Source organism: Hordeum vulgare, chromosome 5H (genome assembly GCF_904849725.1).
Source record: "Hordeum vulgare subsp. vulgare chromosome 5H, MorexV3_pseudomolecules_assembly, whole genome shotgun sequence".
NCBI lineage: Eukaryota > Viridiplantae > Streptophyta > Magnoliopsida > Poales > Poaceae > Hordeum > Hordeum vulgare.
Window position 1 is genome coordinate 572,241,329 of NC_058522.1, and position 15,773 is coordinate 572,257,101.

The following is a 15,773-nucleotide window of genomic DNA, read 5'->3' on the forward strand; positions in this document are numbered from 1 at the left end:
GGGTCAACAGTCATCCGTCCCGGCCTCCGGTGCGCGGCGCCACACCGTCACCGACACTTTCCTCCCTCTCCTCGCACATGCATCTCAAGGGAAAAAACTATAGAGAGAGGGAAAGGAAAAAAAAACTCGGCTGGCACATGCGAGGGGTGGTGGTTGCGCCGTGGTTACAAGCAAGGTACCGATTATTAATTATTTCGCAATCTAGAGAGAGAGAGGGGATGGAAGCAGGGAACCGACAGTCTAGAGAGAGAAAGTAGGAGGGAGTGTGCGTGCGTAGAGAGAGAAACAGAGGGGCGTGTGCGTGCGTAGAGAGAGAAAGTGGGGAGAGGACCGACGGGGCGAGCGAGTAGTACAAAAACTGGGGCGCATGTGAGGGGGAGCTGTCGAAACACACACACATACACATACACAGGCGGCGATGAGCTGTGTCTAGGAGGGCAACCACCACCACCACCACCGATTGATCGCGAAAAGAAAAAAAAAAGATCACATCACGCTGGTACTACAACACCAGGCGGAAGCCCCCAGCCCTTCCCCCAAATTCATTCCATTCGTTCCCCATTCCCCTCCTCCCCCGTTCGCATCCGCCGCCGCCCCGCCCCGCCCCGCCGCGCCTCGCCCTCCTCCGAGAGAGTCTGAGCGGGATCTGGGGCGCGGGGATCTGGTGGGCGCGCCATGGAGGCCAGCGCGGGGCTGGTGGCCGGCTCGCACAACCGCAACGAGCTCGTCGTCATCCGCCGCGACGGGGAGCCAGGGGTGAGTCCCCGCTTCCTCCTTCCCCGTTCTGGTCCGGTCAGCGCCGCGGAATCCGCGCGCGGCGGTTCCGGAGGCTCTTCTCCCGCCCCCGTGTCGGTCGCTTGTCTGCCGTTTCTCAATCTGTGCGTTTGTGGGTGCAGGCGAGGCCGCTGAAGCAGCAGAACCGCGGGGCGTGCCAGATTTGCGGGGACGACCTGGGGCTCGGCCCCGGCGGCGACCCCTTCGTCGCCTGCAACGAGTGCGCCTTCCCCGTCTGCCGCGACTGCTACGAGTACGAGCGACGCGAGGGCACCCAGAACTGCCCACAGTGCAAGACCAGATACAAGCGCCTCAAGGGTCCGTCTCTCACTCACTCTCACTCACTCTCACTCTCACCCACACCCCACCCCGCCCCAATGCCGCCACCGAGCGAGCGAGCCAGCAATTTCGATGGGGATTTGACGCGTTTTCTGGCTCGGATTTGTTCCATTGCAGGGTGCGCGCGCGTGCCCGGGGATGAGGAGGAGGACGGCGCCGACGACCTCGAGGACGAGTTCAACTGGAGGGACAGGGACGACTCGCAGTACGCCGCCGAGTCCATGCTCCATGCCCACATGACCTACGGCCGCGGCGGAGACCTCGACGGCGTGCACCAGCCCTTCCAGCCAAACCCCAATGTCCCCCTCCTCACCAATGGCCAGATGGTAATTAGTTTATTCATTAACCACCCGCATATCTCACCCTACTCCGCCATATTATCACTTCACTGGATGCTCAATTGCTCGCTCCCTGTCTGTGTGTAGGTCGATGACATCCCGCCGGAGCAGCATGCCCTTGTTCCTTCCTTCGTCGGCGGCGGGGGAAAGAGGATCCACCCGCTCCCTTATGCTGATTCCAACCTTCCTGGTGCGCATTTGGAAATATCATCACCACCTAGCATTTAGCTGTAATATTGGCTCTCGGATGCTGATGATGGTTGTTGTGCTGCAGTGCAACCAAGATCCATGGACCCATCCAAGGATATTGGTTCCTACGGGTATGGGAGCGTCGCCTGGAAGGAGAGGATGGAGAGCTGGAAGCAGAAGCAGGAGAGGCTGCATCAGACCAGGAATGATGGCGGTAAAGACTGGAACGGGGATGGCGACGATGCAGATCTACCACTGTACGGCACTTGAAACTTGCTTGCCATCCATTACTTTGTTCTTTAGTGCCTTTCTGATTAGTTCTTGGTTTTATCTGCATTAGTATTGGTCAAACAGACTAGAGATTTCACGCTCCACTAGATTGTCGCGATGTGCTCCGTAGAGGACCTAAAATGCCAAAAGAATATATACATTTTGCTAAAACATGGAAACAAGCTGGTGAATTCATATTAGTTAGATCTCTCTTGAAACTGCTGCATTTGTCTAAGCTGGATGAAGATGTAACTGTGCAAGTGCCATTTAGTAATGACTACATGCTAGAAAAAACAATAGTCATGTGTTTATTTGTGCCTTTGACTGCCAAGGAAGAAAATTCTATATGGTTTTTGCTTAGACAAAACCTTTTGTGTTGTAAATGCGTTACTAGACTCAGCACTAACTGTCTCTTGATTTTATTTAACAGAATGGATGAAGCTAGACAGCCACTGTCCAGAAAGGTTCCCATTCCTTCAAGCCTGATTAATCCTTACAGGATGATCATTGTGATCCGTTTGGTGATTGTGTGTCTCTTCTTCCACTACCGTGTCATGCATCCGGTGCATGATGCATTTGTTTTGTGGCTCATATCTGTCATATGCGAGATATGGTTTGCCATGTCTTGGATTCTCGATCAATTCCCCAAGTGGTTTCCTATTGAGAGGGAGACTTACCTTGACCGGTTGACATTGAGGTTGGTTACTGCTGCCACCTATTCATACTTGCCTTCTGTTATTCTCTCAAAGTTATGGAACTCACTGCTTGTGTTGTATTGGTAGGTTCGACAAGGAAGGCCAGCCATCTCAACTCGCCCCAGTTGATTTCTTTGTCAGTACAGTCGATCCCGCTAAGGAGCCTCCGCTAGTCACAGCAAACACTATCCTATCTATCCTGGCTGTAGATTATCCGGTTGACAAGCTCTCTTGCTATGTTTCTGATGATGGTGCTGCCATGCTGACATTCGAAGGATTGTCTGAAACATCTGAATTTGCAAAGAAATGGGTTCCTTTCTGTAAGAAGTACAGTATTGAGCCTCGTGCTCCAGAGTGGTACTTTCAACAGAAGATAGACTACCTGAAAGACAAGGTGGTACCAAACTTTGTTAGGGACAGGAGAGCAATGAAGGTGCATAATCTCAGCCACTTTGCTATGTTCCTTCAGTTGATAGAATTGTATGCTAATTTTGGTCATTTCTTCTTTTCCAGAGAGAGTATGAGGAATTCAAGATCCGAATCAATGCCTTGGTTGCTAAAGCCCAGAAAGTTCCTGAGGAAGGATGGACCATGCAGGATGGTACTCCCTGGCCAGGAAACAATGTCCGTGATCACCCTGGAATGATTCAGGTATGCCTATTACAGTTCGTGGTGCTATCCAGTCTATATGCTGACATCAAATGGTTCATCCTTTATTTTTTCCTTTTCCCACTTTGCCTTAATGAAGCACAATTTTATCTACTGATAGGTCTTCCTTGGTCAAAGTGGTGGCCTTGATGTGGAAGGAAATGAGCTGCCTCGATTGGTTTATGTTTCAAGAGAAAAACGGCCAGGCTATAACCATCACAAGAAGGCTGGTGCTATGAACGCATTGGTAATGATAATGTTTTGGATGAAATTTTTGGACATCTTCTTTATTGCTAATAGTGGCACCGAGTGTATTTTCAATTCCCTTCTAATGGTTGGCTCTTGTACAGGTCCGGGTCTCTGCTGTACTAACTAATGCTCCATACATGCTGAACTTGGATTGTGATCACTATGTGAACAACAGCAAGGCAGTCAAGGAAGCAATGTGTTTCATGATGGATCCTTTGGTCGGAAAGAAGGTTTGTTATGTGCAGTTCCCTCAAAGATTCGACTCCATTGACCGTCACGATCGATATGCCAACAAGAACGTCGTCTTCTTTGATGTAAGATTTGGATTTCATGTTTCTGAGATATTCTCTTGTCTACATTCTATGTAGCTTTTTGATGAAGTATCCCTAACATCTGTCTCATACAGATCAACATGAAAGGTTTGGATGGTATTCAAGGCCCCATCTATGTTGGTACTGGATGTGTCTTCAGAAGGCAGGCACTGTACGGTTATGATGCTCCCAAAACAAAGAAGCCACCGTCAAGGACTTGTAACTGCTGGCCAAAGTGGTGTGTGTGCTGTTTCTGCTTCGGTAACAGGAAGAACAAGAAGAAGGTTACCAAGCCAAAGACAGAAAAGAAGAAGAGGTTGTTTTTCAAGAAGGAAGAGAATCAATCACCTGCGTACGCACTTAGTGAAATTGATGAAGCCGCCGCAGGTACCACTCAACTTCCAGCATTGTGGTTATTCTAGGAACATCCTCATTAGGTAGTATTAATGTGATCTATGTTGCAATGTTTTCGGCAGGAGCTGAAACTCAGAAGGCTGGTATTGTAAACCAACAGAAGCTAGAGAAGAAATTTGGCCAGTCTGCCGTTTTTGTTGCATCCACACTTCTTGAGAATGGTGGAACCCTGAGGTGTGATAGTCCTGCTTCTCTTCTGAAGGAAGCTATCCATGTCATCGGTTGTGGCTATGAAGACAAGACAGACTGGGGAAAAGAGGTAAAGTCAGGAGCTTGGTTGCTGTGTGCTGATTAGGCAGTTCAAATATCTATTCCTAGTAGTAGTAAATCATACTCATTTGTTTGTTTATTTATTGCAGATTGGCTGGATCTATGGGTCAGTTACAGAGGATATCCTAACTGGGTTTAAGATGCATTGCCATGGCTGGCGATCAATTTACTGCATTCCTAAACGGCCTGCATTCAAGGGTTCTGCGCCTCTCAATCTTTCAGATCGTCTTAACCAGGTTCTTCGGTGGGCTCTTGGGTCTATTGAGATCTTCTTCAGCAACCATTGCCCTCTTTGGTATGGGTATGGTGGTGGACTGAAATTTTTGGAAAGATTTTCCTACATCAACTCCATTGTCTATCCTTGGACCTCCATTCCACTTCTGGCTTACTGTACGTTGCCCGCTATCTGCTTGTTAACGGGCAAGTTCATCACTCCAGAGGTAAATCATACTTGGCCTTTATCCTCTGTGAAGTGGCAAGTCTGGTAGGATTTAAACCTTACCCCTTCCCTTTTGGTTCTGTCTTGCAGCTTAGCAACCTTGCCAGTATCTGGTACATGTCACTTTTCATCTGCATTTTCGCTACGGGTATTCTGGAAATGAGATGGGCTCGTGTCGCAGTTGACGATTGGTGGAGAAACGAGCAGTTCTGGGTCATTGGAGGTGTCTCTGCCCATCTATTTGCCGTGTTCCAAGGACTTCTCAAGGTGATAGCTGGTGTGGACACTAGCTTCACCGTCACAACAAAGGCCGGAGATGATGAGGAGTTTTCTGAGCTGTACACATTCAAATGGACAACCTTGTTGATTCCCCCGACCACCCTGCTTCTGCTGAACTTCATCGGTGTGGTTGCTGGCATCTCCAACGCAATCAACAACGGATATGAATCATGGGGGCCTCTCTTCGGGAAGCTCTTCTTCGCGTTCTGGGTGATTGTTCATCTGTACCCGTTCCTCAAGGGTCTGTTGGGAAGGCAGAACAGGACCCCGACGATCGTGATCGTCTGGTCCATCCTGTTGGCTTCGATCATCTCGCTCCTGTGGGTGCGTGTGAACCCTTTCCTCGCCAAGACCGACGGCCCTCTTCTGGAGGAGTGCGGTCTGGACTGCACCTAGGAGATGAAATGATTGGATCAAAACAAGTCGATCATGTGGAGTAATTTTGAAGGTGTTTTTGTGCCCATAATTTTTTTTCCTCTTCCATTCCTCCCTCCCTCCCTCCCTCCCCTGTGTAGATAGAAAACAAACATGCAACAAGTGTTAAGTTATTGGTTTTGTTCCATGGTGGGTAGCTGGGCCTCATATATGCAAAATATTTGGGCAGACGGGAGGCTGCGGCAACCCCTTCACCTCTGTGCAGTTCGGCCACGAAGAAGAAGAAAGAAATACAGCCAGCCAGCCAGCAAGTCAGTGAGTCAGTTCCAGTGTTGTTTCATTGTCCAGCCAGCCAGCAATTCTTTATTTGTTGACCTTGATTTAAATGGAGAGGATAAAAATGTATGTAAGTGAGCCGAAACTGAGAGCTGTCGTCGTCTGTATGCTATTGCCCGAAGGATGTATTATTATGTATGTACAAACTCGAAACAACTTGTATTTTCTCTCTCTCTCTCTGTAAGGCAAGAATGCCGTTTGTAATAGAGGAAGCTGCACATTATTTATCTAGCTTGTTTTTGGTAAATTCTGATTTGGAGATTTGCCCTGCATGCTCTTTTGCTTCCCCATTCCTCATGGGGAAGGATTTGTTGTTAGTTTGTCATCATCTTCTTCCTGTTTCTAGTTTTAGTCCCAGTTCTATGCTTCATCTTCTTACCAGATTTCTAATAGTGTAGGCATCAGATATTTTCTTAAAGCCTGGCAGTGCCAGGCCAGGATTCTTAACCCTGAAGGGATGATGCTTCGGCTTTGCGCCCTGCGATTCTGCGACCGACCAAACAGGTAGCTATGAATTGCGTGCACATGGTTGTCGCTGGATTTGCTGGCCCGTGGTCCAGACAGTACTGGGAGGGAGCCAAGGCTTACGCGGTAAGCGTTACGCAGAGCAGTGCAGGTGCAGTGTAGGCGCAGTACAGCTCATTGGAATCGCACGGAGCGCAGGCACAAGGGTACGTTCGCCGCGCCATGCCACTTAGTACTTGACAAAAGATGTGACTGCACTTGCACGTGCCACGCCACGTTCGCCGCTGCCTGCCCCAGCATGCCGCTAATGCCCTGCTGCTTGATCCACAGAGGCACATACATATTTAGATATTTCCTCCGTAAAAAAAGTTCTTATATTATGAGACGGAGGTAACAGATGATATTGGTTCCTTGCTGCTGGACGTTGAACACGGGCTTGCACAGTCCAGTTCCGGTTGCTGCCCACGCATTTTCGGCCGTTCTCCGATCCCTTTCGCGCACCCTCTCTTCCTTTGTTGCTGTCGGTGGCTGACCCTGACCCTGATCCTGATCTTGATCTGAACTGAACATCCGATGAGGGCTGGCTTGGCAATGCATGATGGTTAGGTTAGGTTTTAGTCTTTAGAGGTTAGGTGGCACGTACCTTCCGCATCCAGCTTCTTCTCCATTATTTGCCCCCCTTTGACGTACCATGATTTGATCGCGACGCATAAAAGGAGTGGGAGGAGGCTACATACATAGCTCGTGTGGGCGCGTAACTAATCGATCAATGATGATCGTCGGGGAAAAAAAGGGTAAAGGCGTCGGTCATGGACATGATCGATCAAAGGTTCGCGTTGCGTGTGTGTACGTATGGGTGGTTGCGGTTGACGCTTGACGGTGAGTGAAGTGAGCCGTACGCCCGTTTGGTTCGGATGGGACGCGCCAGCGAACGGGCTGGGAGCTGGCTTAGCAGGTGCCGGTGCCATTGCCTCCAGCAACTACCGTCGGTGCTCTGGTTAATCCTCGGTAATGCTACTACTGGATTAGCATCAGCATCAGATTTGGTTTTGCATGCCGGTTTTCGGTGGGCGGGGGTGGCCGGCGTTATGCATGCGACTTGTGTGCATGCCCCACCGCGCCTGCGTGTCTGTGCTAGCACATAATTCCCTTGTGATTTCTGGACAGACGTGCGTGCGTGCGTGCGTGCGTACGTACGTAATGCAGACAAGTCGAATCGAAGAGAAAGAGCTACGTACGTACGTACGTACGTCGTGCTGGTAGAGTATGTGATGCTATCATGATACGGGCTCCTCAGCCGTCGGATTCTTAGATTATTTAGGAGTTGTTGGATCTGCTGGACTTAATTATGCACAATGTTTGGACATCTATATATATATTTTTTTTTGCAAATGTTACAGAGCTGTTGAGAGTCGTTCGATCACGGTAGCACCCAAGGATCCGTAGCACTAGATATTTTCTCGCGTGGCACTACTGTGAGTAGCCAGGATGTTCGATCGGACCGGTGCTCTCGATCAGCCTCTCTCTCCACTTGCTTCCCGGAAGAAAAGATGACAACAAACTGATCGATTGATTAATCACCCGGCCGGCCAGGAAATACGATATGATGTACGCTGTCTGCAAGTTGGGCACCACGCATGGCATCTTCACGCCTAGCCATGTAATTAACCACGCTGTGGATCTGGAAGGCCGTAAAAGAATGCATGCATGGAACCTTCCTCCGATCCAGCTTTGCTTACTCGATCGATGAACAGAGTTGAAATATAAGAAAACCTTACTTGCTCGATCGCTGAATAGAATATGTGCCTACTGCTTGGCACTTACTTTTAGTAGTCAACGCGGGCGAATGGCCAGTATAGTTAGGGAAGAAGATTGAGATATACTACCTTTATACTTAAATACTTGTAATTAGAAAGAAATATTTTTTAACTATAAATATTTGCGTGTAGAGGGAGTAGATGAACTAAATCAATCGGATGTCATAACATACCACGGCACAAGTAGGAGTGACAGTAGGTTCAGTGGTGGATCGATCTTTCCCGATCGGGTGCAATCGGCAACCAGATCATTATATCCAAATCAAATCGAAGGCTCACACCTCCTAGTGTCAGTCGTCGTCAGGCTCTGGCCGAGCAGCGGCAGCAGCATCGAGCTAGCATTTAATTCCATCTCTGTCTGTCTGCAAATGGGATACCACCATCTTCAAATCAAGTTAATTAAGCAGGTACCACTAGCAATAGAAAAATCCATCCACCGTCCTCTGTAACAGCGCTCTGAAAACGTAAAAGAATGGAACCTTCTCGTCATTTTTTTACTCGGCTTGCACTTCGTTTAGTAGTCAACGCGAATGGCTAGCTTCCTAGCTCGCTAGACAAAAATGGATGGATAGATAGACTACGGTTGGTCATTGTGGTGAATACGGAATACCTCAGGCCAGTAACATGCACATGTCTCTCATATGTGCGATCACATACAGACCTTCTTTTATTACTTTATAGTTATTTTTCTTGTGAAATACTGTACTTCATATGTCTTTTTTTCTTTAATTACTTGTCACACCATCTTTTTTCGCCTATATGGCATGCATATTAGTATCTATGCTACTTACACGATGAATAGTCTAATCGGGTGTCAAAAGCAAAAAAAAAGTTTAGTAAAAAAAGTGGTAATTATTACATGGTTGGTTCCAGGGAGTGAGTCTCCATTTTTTTTTGAAAAGAAAGATACCCCGGCCTCTACATTCGGAGGATGCATGCAACCATATTACTCCCTCCGTTCCTAAATATAAGACCTTTTAGAAATTGTACTATAAACTACATACGAATGTACATAGACATATTTTAGAGTATAGATTCACTCATTTTGCTTCGTATGAAGTCTTCTAGTGAAATACCTAAAAGGTCTTATATTTTGGAACGGAGGGAGTATTAAATAAAGTAAAAGACTACGATGTCTAAAAACCTAGCCTATTAGTTAGCGGTCATCCAAATCGGTTGAACATAACCCGTGCTGCCATCTTTCTTTTTAAATGGGAGAGATTTTCACTTCCCAGCCTCTGCACTAACACTAGTGGAAAACATGGCTTTAGTCATGGTTCGTAAGGGACTTTAGTCCTGGTTGTGCAACCAGGACTAAGAAATCGGGACTAAAGCCCCCTAGTCCCGGTTGTGTTGCGAACCGGGACTAAAGGGGCTCCATAAGGCCGCGCCATGTTGGCTTGTGGTACACAAGTGCACCTCCCTGCTATAATTTTTATGTCAAAAGTTCTTAAATATTCCAAAAAAAGTCATGTTAAAATTTAGTGGCATTCCGAGACTTTTTATTTTTGGGCTATTTTCTAATGCACGGCAAAATCAGAAAACAGGATAATCATGGTATTTTATTTTATTCTACTAAGAAAAATAGAATGTATACTAATGATACGAAGAAAGGTGCTTACTAAATTCATCATCCTCATGTCTTTCAAAAAGGATTTGTTAATAAGGTTCATCAAGTCTTAATAATAACCGTCCCCGATTGACATGAAAACAAAGAATTCACGTATCACATTAAGTTACCTCAATGGGGATTTGCATCTCCCGACAATAAGATTATAATAATTTTGCTTGACAATAGGAGGAGGTACTGTAAAGCTACCAATGATAACCATAGCACTAGGCTCAATGTCATTAACATTATTAACCAGAATTTGCTTCCTTAGGAAATGCACGGTATGTTGTTTGCCATTGACATGAAATGTGACTTTGCTTTTGTTGCAATCAATAACAGCCCCTGCAGTGTTTAAAAAGGCTATACCAAGGATAATTGATATGTTGTCATCCTCGGGCATATCAAGAATAACAAAGTCTGTTAGGATAGTAACATTTGCAATCACAAGAGCAACGTCCTCACAAATTCCAATAGGTAAAGTAGTAGATTTATCAGCCATTTGCAAAGATATCTCAGTAGGTGTAAGCTTATTCAATTCAAGTCTTTTGTATAGGGAGAAAAGCATAACACTAACACCAGCTCCTAAATCACATAAAGCAGTTTTAACATAGTTTTATTTAATGGAGCAAGGTATTGTGGGTATACCGGGATCTCCCAATTTCTTAGGCACTCCTCTATCAAAAGAATAATTAGCAAGCATAGTAGAAATTTCATTTTCAGGTATTTTTCTTTTGTTGGTAATAATATTCTTCATATACTTAGCATACGGAGGAATTTTCAAAATAGCAATCAAGCGAGTGCGCAAAGTGACAGACCTAATCATATCAGCAAAGTGCTCAAAATCCTCCTCATCCTTACTCTTGGAAGGCTTACGAGGGAATGGCATGGGTTTCTGAACCCATGGTTCTCTTTCCTTGCCATGTTTCCTAGCAACAAAGTCTTTCTTTTCATAACGCTAATTTTTAGGATGTGTGTTATCAATATCTTCAGCAGGTTCTATTTCCACATCGTTATCTTGCTCTTTATTGTCTGGTTGAGCATCTACGTGAGTATCCTCCTTATTATTATCATCATTTTCATCATCACTAGGTTCATGATCACTACGAGACTATGTCTCAGCGTCAGAAATAGAGACATCATTCTGTTTTTCAGCGGGTTTTTCAATGACAGGTTCATCAGAAGCATGCAAAGTCCTATCCTTTTTGTTCTTGTTTTTCTTATTAGGTGGACTAGGTCATCGTTATTAATTCTTTGAGAGTATTGTTCAATTCTCTTAGGATGACCTTCAGGACAGAGAGGTTCATGATTCATTCAACCTTCCCTTGTCATTACTCTAACAACATGATCATTCATATTATTATTTATTTCAGCAAGCAAATCATTTTGTGACTTATCAACCTGGTCTAATTGTGTGTAAAACATAGAAGCATGTTTACCTAGACCTTTAACATCATTAGCAATTCTAAACATCAAGTCACTCAAGCGATCTGTCATCATAGCATTACGTCTTAAATGATCTTTGACATAATTATTGAAATGCTCTTGCTTAACAACATAATTGTCAAATTCATCCATGCATTGACTAGGAGTCTTAGTATAAGGTATATCACTTTATTAAAGGTACAAAGAGAGTTTAACTTTACTACGTGTGGCGGGGTGTCAAGTCCATATATTTCTTCAATAGGTGGTAATTTCTTGACATCTTCTGTTTTAGTGCCTTTCTCCTTCATGGATTTCTTAGCTTCTTGCATATCTTCAGGGCTGAGGAATAGAATACCTCTCTTCTTTGGAATGGGTTCCGTCGGTGGTTCAGGAAGTGTCCAATTATCAACATTTTGCAATATGTTATTCAGTAATTCTTGAGCTTGCCCAATAGTTCTTTCCCTGAAAACACAACCAGCACAACTATCTAGGAAATCCCTAGAAGCACCGGTTAGTCCATTATAAAAGATATCAAGTATTTCATTTTTCTTAATATGATGATGAGGCAAAGCTCTAAGTAACTAGAGAAGCCTCCCCCAAGCTTGAGGGAGATTCTCTTCTTTAGTTTGCACAAAGTTAAATATTTCCTCTAAAGCAGCTTGTTTCTTATGAGAGGGAAATATTTTTTAGAAAAGTAATGAAGCATATCCCGGGGGCTATGCACACAACGAGGAGCAAGAGAAAGAAACCAATCTTTAGCCTCGCCTTTTAGCGAGAAAGGAAAAAGCTTAAGTGTTGGAAATATGCCCTAGAGGCAATACTAAATTGGTTATTATTATATTTCCTTGTTCATGATAATCGTTTATTATCCATGCTAGAATTGTATTGATTGGAAACTCAAATACATGTGTGGATACATAGACAACACTCTGTCCCTAGTGAGCCTCTAGTTGACTAGCTCGTTGATCAAAGATGGTCAAGGTTTCCTGGCCATAGACAAGTGTTGTCACTTGATAACGGGATTACATCATTAGGGGAATGATGTGATGGACAAGACTCAAACTATAAACGTAGCATATGATCGTGTCATTTTATTGCTACTGTTTTCTGCATGTCAATGTATCTGTTCCTATGACCATGAGATCATGCAACTCCCGGACACCGGAGGAATACCTTGTGTGTATCAAACGTCGCAACATTACTGGGCGACTATAAAGGTACTCTACAGGCATCTCCGAAGGCGTCCGTTGAGTTAGCATGGATCAAGACTGGGATTTGTCAGTCCATGTGACAGATAGGTATCTCGGGGCCCACTCGGTAATACAACATCACATATAAGCCTTGCAAGCAATATGACTAAAGATTTAGTCATGGGTTCTTGTATTACAGAACGAGTAAAGAAGACTTGCCGGTAACGAGATTAAAATAGGCATGGAGATACCGACGATAGAATCTCGGGCAAGTAACATACCGAAGGACAAAGGGAATGGTATACGGGATTATATGAATCCTTGACATAGAGGTTCAACCGATAAGATCTTCTTAGAATATGTAGGATCCAATATGGACATCCACGTCCCGCTATTGGATATTGACCGGAGAGTATCTCACGTCATGTGTGCATAGTTATCGAACCCGCAGGGTCTGCACACTTAAGGTTCGATATAGTTGAGTTATAGGTGCTTGTGCCCGAAGTTTTGTTCGGAGTCCCGGATGAGATCCCGGAGGTCACGAGGAGTTCCGTAATGGTCCGGAAACAAAGAATGATATATAGGAAGTTGATATTTGGATCCCGGAAGAATTTCGGGCATTGCCGGCAGTGTACCGGGAGTGACGAATGGTACCGGGGGCCCACCACTCCCCAAGAGGGCCACATGGACTTGATGGTGGCGCAATAGCTCTTAGTGGGCTGACTAGTCAACCAAAGGAATCCCATGAGGTAAAAGTGGAAAAAACCAAAAGAGGTGGACAACTTGGGGAGGAGTCTGATGACCCACAAGTGTAGGGGATCTATCGTAGTCCTTTTGATAAGTAAGAGTGTCGAACCCAACGAGGAACAGAAGGATCTGACAAGTGGTTTTCAACAAGGTATTCTCTGCAAGCACTGAAATTATCGGTAACAGATAGTTGTGTGATACGATGATTCGTAGCGAGTAGCAAGTAACAAGTAGCAATAGTACCAAAGGTGCAGCAAAGCGGCCCAATCCCTTTTGTAGCAAGGGACAAGCCTGGACAAACTCTTATAGGAGGTAAACCGCTCCCTAGGACACATGGGAATTTCCGTCAAGCTAGTTTTCATCATGTTCATATGATTCGCGTTCGCTACTTTGATAATTTTACATGTGGGTGGACCGGTGCTTGGGTGCTGCCCTTACTTGGAAAAACATCCCACTTATGATTAACCCCTCTTGCAAGCATCCGCAACTACGAAATAAGAATTAAGACAAAGTCTAACCATAGCATTAAACTAGTGGATCCAAATCAGCCCCTTACGAAGCAACGCATAAACTAGGGTTTAAGCTTCTGTCACTCTAGCAACTCATCATCTACTTACTACTTTACAATGCCTTCCTCTAGGCCCAAATAATGGTGAAGTGTTATGTAGTCGACGTTCACATAACACCACTAGAGGAAAAGCAACATTCAACGCATCAAAATATCGAACGAATACCAAATTCACATGACTACTTATAGCATGACTTATCCCATGTCCTCAGGAACAAATGTAACTACTCACAAAGCATAATTATGTTCATGACCAGATAGGTATTGCATAGCATCAAGGATCTGAACATATAATCTTCCACCGAGTAATCCAACTAGCATCAACTACAAAGAGTAATTAACACTACTAGCAACCTTACAAGTACCAATCGGAGTCGCGAGACGGAGATTAGTTACAAGAGATGAACTAGGGTTTGGAGATGAGATGGTGCTGATGAAGATGTTGATGGTGACGAGCCCCCTCCGATGAGAGGAGTGTTGGTGATCACGATGGTGACGATTTCCCCCTCCGAGAGGGAAGTTTCCCCAACAGGACGACCCTGCCGGAGCTCTAGATTGGTCATGCTCAAGTTCCACCTCGTGGTGGCTGCGATTCCTCCCGAAAGCCTCCTCTTGATTTTTTCTGAACGAAACCCTCCTTATAGAAAAATAGGGGAGCCAGAGGGCCAACAGGGAGCACACAAGGCCCCTAGGCGCGACCAGGGGGGTAGGTCACGCCTGGTAGGCTTGTGGCCTCTTGGTGGCTCCCCTCTGGTACTTCTTCCGCCCAGTATTTTTTATAAATTCCAAAATAATTCCCCATTGATTTTCATGGCTTTTGGAGTTGCGCATAATAGGTATCTCAAACTTGCTCCTTTTTCATGCCAGAATTCCAGCTCCGACATTCTTCTTCTTCATGTAAACCTTGTAAAATAAGAGAGAAAATGCATAAGTATTGTACCGTGAAGTGTAATAACAGCCCATAAAGCAATAAATATCAACATAAAAGCATGATGCAAAATGTACATATCAACTCCCCCAAGCTTAGACTTCGTTTGTCCTCAAGCGGAAACCGAGATCAATAAATATGCCCACATGTTTAGAGAGAGAGGTGTCGACAAAACAAGATATGGACATGCAAGCATCATGATCATAATTAGAACAACAATATTATTATATAATCTCTTATGCTAAAGTGATAATTCCTTCTCAAAGTAAAGTATGGATCAAGAACCTTATTGAGAATTTACAACCAATAGCCTTTAGTCAATGAAGCAATTGCAATTTATCATAACATCGCAAAGAGCCAAATAAGAGCTTGTAAAGCAAATCCACATACTCAATTATCCTTTCATCTTCTACAATTGCTACAACTCACGTGGTACTCATGAGATCAAAGTTTCAGTCGGACACAGAGAAAGATAGGGGCTTATAGTTTCGCCTCCCAACTATTTAGCTCAAGGGTAATGTCAACAATAATAATTCATGAATACTTACTTCCAGGTTGACGTACGAATATAGATCTTTCCCTAGCATATGACGTTAGCCAAGATAAAGGCGAAATAAGGAATTGGTGTCGATCACCATGACACCTTTAAGGGCAAAAAAGTAAAGGTACAAGATAGGCCCTTCACAGAGGGAAGCAGAGGTTGTCATGCGCTTTTGAAGTTTGGATGCGTGACCTCTTAGTGTGGAGGAACGTCACTTTATATTGCCTCCTGTGATAAAGAACTTTATTATGCAGTCTATTGCTTTTATGTCTTCCTCATCACAGGTTCATACAAAGCTTATTTTCCATACACTAATAGATCATACATATTTAGGGAGCAATTTTATTTCTTGCAGCGATGACAACTTATTTGAGGGAGCTTCTTCAATCCATAGGTAGGTATGGTGGACTCTCATGTCAAAACTGGGTTGAAGGTTTATGGATGCACAAGTAGTATCTCTACTTAGTGCGGAAGTTTTGGATGATATGAGGTGGAAGCAAGTGTCAAATGCTAAGGGATCTCTAGTCATATAACATTGCTTTGAACCAAGCAAACAT

General features: G+C 44.8%; 1 protein-coding gene across 2 annotated transcripts; it reads left to right on the plus strand.

The window, feature by feature from the left end:
- Nucleotides 1–345: 345 nt before the first annotated feature.
- Nucleotides 346–6,173, plus strand: LOC123394950 (probable cellulose synthase A catalytic subunit 3 [UDP-forming]). Of its 2 annotated transcripts, XR_006609627.1 has the most exons (15): nucleotides 346–756; nucleotides 897–1,092; nucleotides 1,231–1,439; nucleotides 1,539–1,641; nucleotides 1,726–1,897; nucleotides 2,341–2,607; nucleotides 2,693–3,038; nucleotides 3,119–3,256; nucleotides 3,375–3,500; nucleotides 3,604–3,816; nucleotides 3,909–4,200; nucleotides 4,290–4,486; nucleotides 4,587–4,937; nucleotides 5,027–5,663; nucleotides 5,820–6,173. XR_006609627.1 is itself a non-coding variant. In XM_045089856.1 (14 exons), the coding sequence occupies exons 1-14, from the start codon at nucleotides 676–678 to the stop codon at nucleotides 5,609–5,611; spliced, it is 3,276 nt and encodes a 1,091-aa protein (XP_044945791.1). In that variant the 5' UTR covers nucleotides 346–675; the 3' UTR covers nucleotides 5,612–6,173. The 2 variants fall into 2 exon arrangements, 1 of the variants encoding a protein (XP_044945791.1); XM_045089856.1 differs by having other exon boundaries at nucleotides 5,027–6,173.
- The last annotated feature ends 9,600 nt before the right edge of the window (nucleotides 6,174–15,773 follow it).

What these genes read in the sequence shown, in the direction of transcription:
- LOC123394950 (XM_045089856.1), top strand. Translation starts at nt 676, where the DNA reads ATGGAGGCCAGCGCGGGGCTGGTGGCCGGCTCGCACAACCGCAACGAG. An exon ending in GACGATGCAGATCTACCACT is followed by an intron (nt 1,898 to 2,340) that starts GTACGGCACTTG and finishes TTTATTTAACAG; the next exon opens with AATGGATGAAGCTAGACAGC. An exon ending in GGGACAGGAGAGCAATGAAG is followed by an intron (nt 3,039 to 3,118) that starts GTGCATAATCTC and finishes CTTCTTTTCCAG; the next exon opens with AGAGAGTATGAGGAATTCAA.